Genomic DNA, 9,253 nt, shown 5'->3' on the forward strand with positions numbered 1-9,253 from the left:
GGAAAGTTTTGGATGTGATATGATGGAAAGTTGGGAGTTGGGAAGAAGTTTGGTGTGAACTAAACAGGGCCGCAATCTATTTTAACTCTGTGAACCTGATTCATTATGATATACTATTTGTTTGGTAATCAAATGGCTTGTTCGGGGAGGAAGGGAGGGGAAGCTTCTAACTGTTGTAGCTTATCCCATAACCAGAAACTCTCCCAAATAGTTCAGCTTTTGGTTTAGATTCCGATAAATTATAGTTGTAGAATTCAGAAAATGAACTAGAAACCAAATTCTTACAAGTTATCAAACAGTTTGCTTCTCACAATTTTAAGTTTCTTTAGGGCCCTTTTGAATTGGAGGAAAAACATAGAAATTTAAGAGGATTTTAATCCTATAGGAAAATTTCCTATGACGCCCTTTGAAACAAAGGATTGAATCATATTCAATCCTTTAAAATTCCTATGGAATGGATAACCATATAGAGATGGGAAATTTAGCAAGAGCTTCAACTTCTTGGTAACTTTCCTTTGAGTCTATCTCTCTTATCCAATTCCTACGTTTTTTCTGCGGTTCAATCAAATGGTCATTCATATGTTTTTTCCTATGTTTTGCAATCCTCTAATTTACATTTTCATTCCTATCAAAATTCTATATTTTTTCTATTCCAATGTTTTCTCGATTCTACAATTCAAAGGGCCTTAAATGAAAAAAAAAATTACGGGGCGTCGCACGACAGATTCGTGCTTTGAGATTTGGAAGAGGCCTTGAATGGCCTGGGTGGCCGGACTGAATTCAGCCTAGCTTCGCATAGAAATTACACGGGCCAATCCTCTTCCACCCATCGGGTCCTAGGACTCCAAACCACACACCATAGGCCCGGCCCGAACGCCTAGCCGAGCCACTTGACTTAACCACGGCCGCCGCAAAGTTGCCAGTCTTGCCACTGCGGGCCTGCGGCACGGGCACCACCGCACCAGTGCCACCACCCACGGCGAGCCTTCGCCGCGAGCTCGCCCTCTCTCCAAACCTCCCCGCGCGCGGCGGCGTCGCCGGCCAGCCCAACGCTGCCACCCGCGAGGCCCCCGCCGCCGCCGTCTCCTCCGCCCGGCGAGTCGTCGTCGTCTCTCCCTCCCTCGCGGTAACTCCCCTTACACCACAGCTGATCGCATCATCGAATCACTCTCGCGGTCCTGGGCTATCCCCTCCTCTCATTCCCAATCTCAGCGGAGGCGCCGCACTCGCCCGCCCCCCCCCCCCCCCCCCCCCCCCCGCCGCTTCTTTTTTCCCCGCGCGTCTTTTCGGCCTCTCCACCCTTTGGTCTAATCCCCCGGATGCGGAGCCTGCGGCTGCGCTCCGGTCGACGTCGAGGCGAGAGCGGAGGGGATCGGGCCGGCGCGCTCATCCTGTCGTGGGTGGATGCCAACTATAGGGTTTGCTTTCGAGGAATCAATCGTGTCGACCCCTCGGCTCCCCATTGGTCGGTGTACCTTGCTTCCTTTGCTGGATCCCTCGCGGGTGTCGCTCGAGAGAATCGTTTCTCGTGTGACCTCGAATCAATCAAGGAAGCTGGCCGGTATAGCTAAATACCGTGTTATTTTTATCTTCTAGTACTGGAACGATAAAGGCTGCGAAACTTGGATATTTGATCGAACTTCGAGACTTTAGTGTTGGGTTCTTTCGCACATCATGTATTCCTTTATGGAAAGGAGTCACTGGTTTTTGGTTCTGGTGATGAAGCTACTCCAGTGTCTCCTTGCTCTATTGGAGCTCACTGCATGTGGCTCTACTCCAGTGCTATGTTATACATCATGAGAAGTTGGGAGATTTTCTAGTTGATAATCTCAGTTATAGCCTGACCTCTAGATCTACCTGAGCTTCTATGAGGTATACGGCGGAGGTTAATCTAATTGATTATCATAGTTTGTTTTTAAATGCATATTTTTCGCGATTTCCAAATGTGTTTCGAAAGTGAGCAGGATATGAGGCAAATAGACGCACACGTATGGAAACCAATTCTAAGGTGACAAAAGCATTGGAGCATTAGACTATACGTACAAAACTCAACCATAGAAGCATCTCTCTTTTTGGGGAACCGTAGATGATAAAGCTACATATACACTTTTGGAGGGTACTGGGAGAAAATCTAGGTCATGTTGGGCACACGATACTGGTTTTAGATTGTTGAAAGTGCATGTGTTGATGCTATAAAAGGATTGTTGACAACGTGGTCACGCACAAGCCATGGAGTGTCAATAACCTTGATGCGTGGAAGCAGATATGTGATGCATGGATATAAAATTGTCTTTGATCTCTCCCATTTCCATTTGCATAATCCATTTGCAGAGGGGCATAAGGCTATAGCAAATGCTATAGTATGATAATTTCATTTATGAGAAAGGGCAAATCCCTTATAGCTTTGTCTTGAGACTTATTTGCACCTCACTCATCTATATGCATGATATAGCAGTTTGAGTATCATATTTGTTTTTTTCAACTGAAACTAATGTTTATATCAACATGGTATTATACCTAAAATAATGACCACAGGAATTTTCTGATTTACATTTTGATGAACTTTGGAGCCATAAGTACTATTGGAGTATTGGACTTGTCACGCATGAACTCATAGGGAAACATTACCATCTATATACCTACGTCTTATCTGTATCAACTTTTAGAGTGTTACCATGGTTACCTGTAAGCATGCTGTTAAGATTTTAAAAAAATACTGAAATATGTCTTATGTTATGTGAGAATACAATCCCTCACCGTGCTTTGTAAAAAGGATGTTTTGTGATGTTTGCCACAAGAATGATCTTGCAGAAAGGAACAATGTTGTCATAAGAATGTTCAGTATAGAAAGAGAAGGCATGTTTTTCTGTAGTGATGAATGATGGACCGCTATGCTTTTTTATCCTTTTATAAATGTACACATCAAGTAGGGAAGGTATTGACTGTGCAGATTGTATGTAGACAAGATATGTAGTTCACGCATTCGTGGCCTCGGCAGTGACTCATCCAGAATGCGTCTTTTCTGATCCATTCCCTGTATAGGTGTTTTGGTTATTTCGATATTTTTTAATCCATGTCAGATTCTCTTATCAAGTTGTGATGTTGATTGGAGGTCAGGAGCAATCATCGGATCAATGATTGAATGAATCTCTTTTACTCCTTTTGTGAAAGTTTGTTGGTTCTGACACGTGGTCCAATGTGTTGAGAGAGTCTTGGTTTTTTAACAATTGGAAGGAACTGTTGGTGCCTGTTTCTCTGTCTACTTTTCTTTTGCTGGGGCTCAAAGTAAGCATCAGTGGGCCTATTCTAATTCCCCATCGTTCTCTCAGATTTTATCTCCACATTTTGTTTGAACTTTGAGGGGCACAAAAAGATATATTGTTCTATCTTTCCCCTCCTTGTCTGGTTAAATAAGATAATTTCTTTTGAAATATTAGGATAAGTTTTCACTTAAAGCTGATGGTATTCTTCACCTACAAAGCTGTTAATCAATAGCCAAAGAAGAGATTGGTGTAAAGTTACTAGTTTTATTTGTAGGTTTTAACTTCAGTTCCTAGTAGATATTAATTGAACTACAATTTAGTATTTATTGGAACAGAATGAGAGCATTATTTTTCTACATTTGTGCAAAATACCTCGTTGGTTGTACTAAATCATCAAATAGGGGTGTTACTAGTTTACTCAGCCCGCTCGAAACTGGAAATCAATGAGTTTAGGCAGTGATTACCTTAGCTTCTAGTTGAGCATGCCAGAAAACAGACTACCACCGATTTTGAATGGTAAATTCAAAACTGGGAATGAACAGCCCTACTTCAAAAACATTTTGAGGAGTTAATGTAACACTACCATCTGCAGACTCCATTCAGCCTACCATCTACAGACTCCATTCAGCCTTCCAGGCCCTGTGGTTGGCTGGTAACAGAATTATGTCCAAACCATTGTTCTGTTATGAGTTCCCCAATTGTAGGGATTTCATCTTATTTAATGGTAGAACAATCACGTGTATGATTAATTTACTTCTGAACCATGACTTTTTTCCATGTGATACATTAGGAACATAACTACCTTTGGGCAGTTGATCAGTTGATGCAGTGACATATACTATTATGAAGAGTGTGATCCATATCAGAACCGTTAATGGTTTCTTCATGCATATGCATACTTACACATCATACATCTTATAAAGAGCTACAGCCTACAGGTATCTGTGTCTATTCAAGTCATTCTCCAAAATATGGATAACAAATATGGATAGCTTATGCACACCGTGGCAATCAAATCACCTGTGCATGCAAGATGCCAACCTTTGCTATCCAGAAGTTAGAATATCTGCACTTTTTCTTATGTTCCCTCTACTATATAAACTCATCCCATGTTCGACTTTGTATATCCATAGCTCCCACAAGTCATATGTTCATCATTAAGTGTGTTCCAACCTGTAACGGCTTCACTTTGTCACATATTTCCTCATTCATTCATATAAATGGATTATTCTAATTTGCGTCGCCAAGCTGCATCCATGAAAAAGAGCCTCTTTGATCAGGCTAGTATCCTATTCTCTGGAGTTCTTTTTTTTCCCTTTCAACAGTAATCTTATGTGTGCTCAGGGTGTGTCGACCATATTAGGTCTTATGCTGGAAGTGTCCACATCTGATCCCATTTTCAGTATTCTACTACTCTTTCATGTAATTCTTTGACAGATGTGCTGATTCAGCAAATTATATTTTGATGGCAGGGATACCTAGATGAGCAATTTTGTCAGGTGGAAGATTTGCAGGATGAAGCTAGTCCTAATTTTGTGGAAGAAGTTGTTACTTTGTTTTTTAAGGACTCGGGCAGGCTAATGTCAAACATTGAGCAAGCTCTGTAAGTAATAAAAAGTACTTGAAGTTCCATATGCAGCATGAGACATTTTTTCTGAAAATATGATCTGTAGGGTTTAGGCTACACAGGAAATGTTGCTAAGAGGGGCTGACTAACTGAGATTTGAAAACACTGCAGGGAGAAGTACCCAAGAGATTTCAACAGGTGGGATACATATATGCAGCAACTAAAAGGCAGCTGTTCCAGGTAGTTCCTGATTTGCTTCTAGTTCTATGTAATATCTTTGTTGTAGTGCATATGATGCACAAAGGGTGTCAGATTCAGCAGCGCCAACCTTTAGTTCATTGTGGCATGAACCATGGGAACTGACATGATACAGAGTTTAGTTAAGCATCTTGGGAAGCCAAGGCACTCTCTTTTGCACCATCTCTTTCTATCTAAAGTCTTGCATATCACAGTTAATTGGTCAGCTTTCCATCTCCCTTTTGGTTTATATGAAAGTGAAACCACCCAGTTAAGTGTCTTGCTCATAAAAGCTCTGTATGCATCAATGCATGTCCACTGAAGTTAAAATAATGTTTTGAGGAGACCTCATACTGCAGAGAAATCCATCTGCTTTAATCGGCCAATTGACCGCTAAATATGCATACTGTTGCCAACTAAAAACTCGAAGTGTATCGACCTTTTTGAAGCATCTCATGCTTCTGATCTCATTTGGCATGATGTATAGAAAGCATGAGACTGTTTTTAATTCGATGTATCATTGATCTATCATTGACATTACACAACTTGGTGCAGCATCGGCGCTTCTAGGATGAAGAATGAGTGCATGTCGTTCAGGGATAGTTGTGGCCAAGGAAATGTTGAAGGGTAGGGTCTCTCTTATATATGTCACTTCACACTATTGTTATTTTTGAAATTGAACAATTATGTTCCCACGGTGAAAACAGTCACTGTTTAATATCTATACGCCTTCCATATTTTGTGATGCAGTTGCATGAGGTCTTTCCAGAAAGTGAAGCGGGAGCATGCTGTCCTGAGGCAGAAACTAGAATCCTATTTCCAGGTAACCTTCACCCTTCACCTGCTCCGTTGCTGTGCCATGAAAATTTATCATTACCTCTAGTATAGTTGTAGTATCTCTGAATGTGTTGATATGTGTTTCAGCTGCTAAGACAAGCTGGCCCCGCTGGAGCTGCCACTAGGCCTGTCATGTAAGAACCGGCTATTCGCATTCTGCAAGGCGCACTGCTGCTCTTCCAGCATCTTCGATATGCTGGTCCTGCTGACATTATAACTAGGCCAGCATATAAGGTTGTAGCCTGTCGGTACCCGACGCCTCTACGGCAATAGCCAATGGATGTGCCACCCTTAAATACGCTTGTATAAGTATTAAAGTGAAATAAGAAGAGATGACAGACTGGATGTACTATCGTGTAAGTAATACGAGCATGAAACATGATATCACTTACTGGTTTACAGTATAGCTTCAGTGTTCTGAGCGTGTGAATTGTGATATCTATGTAGTCTTGAGCAAACGTCGTCGTCGTCGTGTGCCTGTGTATTTCGGTGCTTTTTCGGTTATCAGAGAGAGCGTATCACATAACGAGTGGCCAGTGTTTTGTGTTGGACTGATACTTTTGCTTATGCCCGTCATGTGGCGGATGCGGAAGCTTTTCACTCTAGGCTGTGAATTACGGGGTCTGAGTGATGATGGGTGCATAATGCATTTTCTTCAGGGCTCATATTGGCCATGCCTCTGGTTCTGTTCTGCCAACCCTGTTTCTCTTCTCTGAAGCATGCTGAAATTGTTTCCCGATTTACAAAGCATTCAGATTCTGGGATCAAAATGGATCTTTCAATCAATCTATCGTTCATTTGCACAGTTGTGTTCGTGTACATGGGCGGAAGAACAGAAAGGCATCCTTGCCGACGACCGCCTCGCAAAGAAGCCGTCACGTCAGTATTCCATGGAAAAAGGCTCCGCTACGAACCGAGCCATCCCGGATTTTCGTTCGGCGGCGGCCATGAGTGACGCGATGCGCCGCGCGCGGCGGAGGAGCCCCTGCCACGCGCGCAACACCCGGAACGGCACGCGACGCGCCGGCGCACGGCCTGATCCAGAGCCTTCGAGGCAACCTATCCGTGTACTAGGAGGCAGGAGCCTGAGCGTCGACGAAACTTGGGTCACGTCGCCGGCGGCCGCCGTGTTCCTGCGCCACGGCGAAACCCGGGCCCCGGCGTTTGCACTTGGCACAGCGGGAGGGAGACGAGGGGAGGATGATATGAGCGTGATACGATAATCTAACGTTCGAGGATTGTACTCCCTCAATCCAAGTTACACCTATTAAAATTAAATCATATGTTATAAAATAAAGAAGTGAATGTAAACATGCAACCAATGAGTATTTAGATGGCTCCTTGGGTTCTAATAAAATATTTAATTTATCTCTTCATTTAAGTCTTGAATGCATAAAAGCTATAAATAGGTACAACTTATTTATAAAAAAAATCAAATGTGAAATATGTCTAACTTTTATGGATGGAGGGAGTATTTGTGAAAGTGCATCTCCCTTGCGCCGTTTTGGATCGAGATCAGATCCGACGGTTCACGCGAACCTAGAGAATAGGATCGCGGCCGTTGATAGTTTTTTTTCGCCATACGTCCTTCGATAATTAGGGCCTCTTTTGCAAAAGTGCAGTGTGCATTTTCCTACCTCGATCCATGCCGTGATAGCCGACCCTGAATAGGATCTAGTGTCAGACCGTGTTCTTTTCTCCAACAAAAACTGGATAAACTTTTGGATAAAAGTGTCGCTTTTTTAAACTACTAAACGGTGTGTTTCGTGTGACAACTTTCTATATGAAAGTTGTTCTAAAATATAAGATTAATCCATTTTTCAAGTTTGTAATAATTAAAACTCAATTAATCACACGTTATTACCACCTCGTTTTACGTGAAACATTTAATCTTTATCTTCATCTTCATCTTCAGGTGATTCAAACACCACCTAATTTACGATCCAACTGGTGATTTGTCAGGTCTAAGAAAAGGGACCCTATGAAATTGTGCAATTCTCCCGGCGAAGTCACCCGGAAGACCGAAACGTCTTTCGGCCGAACGATGGCAATCACCGTGGAGTGGAACGGACGTGAGGGAGCTCGATTCACAGAGAGACCCGGAGGTGATGCACTGAAAATCGAATATATTAGGATGGAGGATGGCGAGCCATCGAAAACCAAGGGAGCAAAGGGCGAAGTGGCGTCAGGCATTGGGGGCTCGCCGCTGATGATCACGGCACGACAAGGATCCACGGCTTGGGTCCATCGCGTGACGTCGAGCTTCTCCATTGGCCTATTTCTCAGGCATTGAGAGAATGGCGTACGAGTAGTGGCTGCCCACTGCTTAGGTAGTCATTCAAAATAGAGTCTAGACCTCATATAGACTTGCAACAAGAGGATGGCCACACAGCGCCCATTGCCCCCTCTGCCGAACAACGAATGAATCGGCACTCCACCTTCTTTCCCAATGTAGATACACCAAAAGAGTATGAACGCTCCTAGCCTCCTGGGTGGCTTACCAGCAGTTGGACCCAAGCCAATGGGAGCCTTGCCTATCTGTACAAGCCTGGTGGGAGATGCTTGCTAACAAAAGAGAGGTTCCAAAGAAAGGGCTGCGTAGCTTGATTCTTCTGGTGGTCTGGGAAATCTGGAAAGAAAGGAACCAATGAGTGTTTGAACACAAGGAAGTTACGACACCTAGCCTTGTGGCAAAAATAAAGGAGGAAGCAAGAACTTGGGCACTGACCTACGTTACCTGGATATGGCTTACAGGCCACTTATTCGTACCAAATACGATATCGGATATGTCCGGATACGTATCGAGCAATTTCCTGATTTTCAGATAATTAAAACAATTCAGATACATGTTTGATACGTTTTAACCCTTCTTCGATCAAATCCACCCAGTACCGAGCCAAATCTACGCTCCCACAGTGCCACCTTCCCCAACTCATGTTCGGTTGCTCGCTGCAGCCTCGTCCTCTACGCTGTTCGCCGTCGTTGCACAGAACCGCCGTCCGTCGGGCACTGCTGCATCATGCGCCCTAGCGATGTCGCCGCCACATGCCGGGTGCAGGCGTGCAGCTGCATCACCGCCGCGCCCGGTGGCACAGGCCTCCTCCGTGAGACGGCCGGCCTAAGTTCCCGCTGATGGGTGCACGTCCACACAGCCGCAGCACCTCCATCGCTAGTCTTAAGAGGCGGGGGCCAACCGGCCAGGTTATCAGGACCGCCACCGCCCAAGGCAGGCACAACATCCAGCATCGAAGCACCGAGCATATTTTTCTTTGTTCTCCTGACTATCTTATCTTAGGCAAATCCACTTCTCTAGTGTTCTAACGTACCTTGCTTGATCTGCAATGCTTGT

General features: G+C 44.0%; 1 protein-coding gene across 2 annotated transcripts; it reads left to right on the plus strand.

The window, feature by feature from the left end:
• Positions 1-936: 936 nt before the first annotated feature.
• LOC127754541 (pseudo histidine-containing phosphotransfer protein 1) lies at positions 937-6,308 on the plus strand. 2 transcript variants are annotated; one of them, XM_052280113.1, is made up of 6 exons: positions 937-1,126; positions 4,736-4,866; positions 5,002-5,070; positions 5,623-5,694; positions 5,818-5,890; positions 5,992-6,308. In XM_052280113.1, exons 2-6 carry the CDS (start codon positions 4,844-4,846, stop codon positions 6,040-6,042), a joined length of 288 nt encoding a protein of 95 aa, XP_052136073.1. In that variant the 5' UTR covers positions 937-1,126; positions 4,736-4,843; the 3' UTR covers positions 6,043-6,308. The 2 variants fall into 2 exon arrangements, with proteins under 2 accessions (XP_052136073.1, XP_052136066.1); XM_052280106.1 differs by lacking the exon at positions 937-1,126 and adding an exon at positions 1,265-4,543.
• Positions 6,309-9,253: the final 2,945 nt, after the last annotated feature.

This window comes from Oryza glaberrima, chromosome 1, assembly GCF_000147395.1.
Source record: "Oryza glaberrima chromosome 1, OglaRS2, whole genome shotgun sequence".
Classification (NCBI taxonomy): Eukaryota; Viridiplantae; Streptophyta; class Magnoliopsida; order Poales; family Poaceae; genus Oryza; species Oryza glaberrima.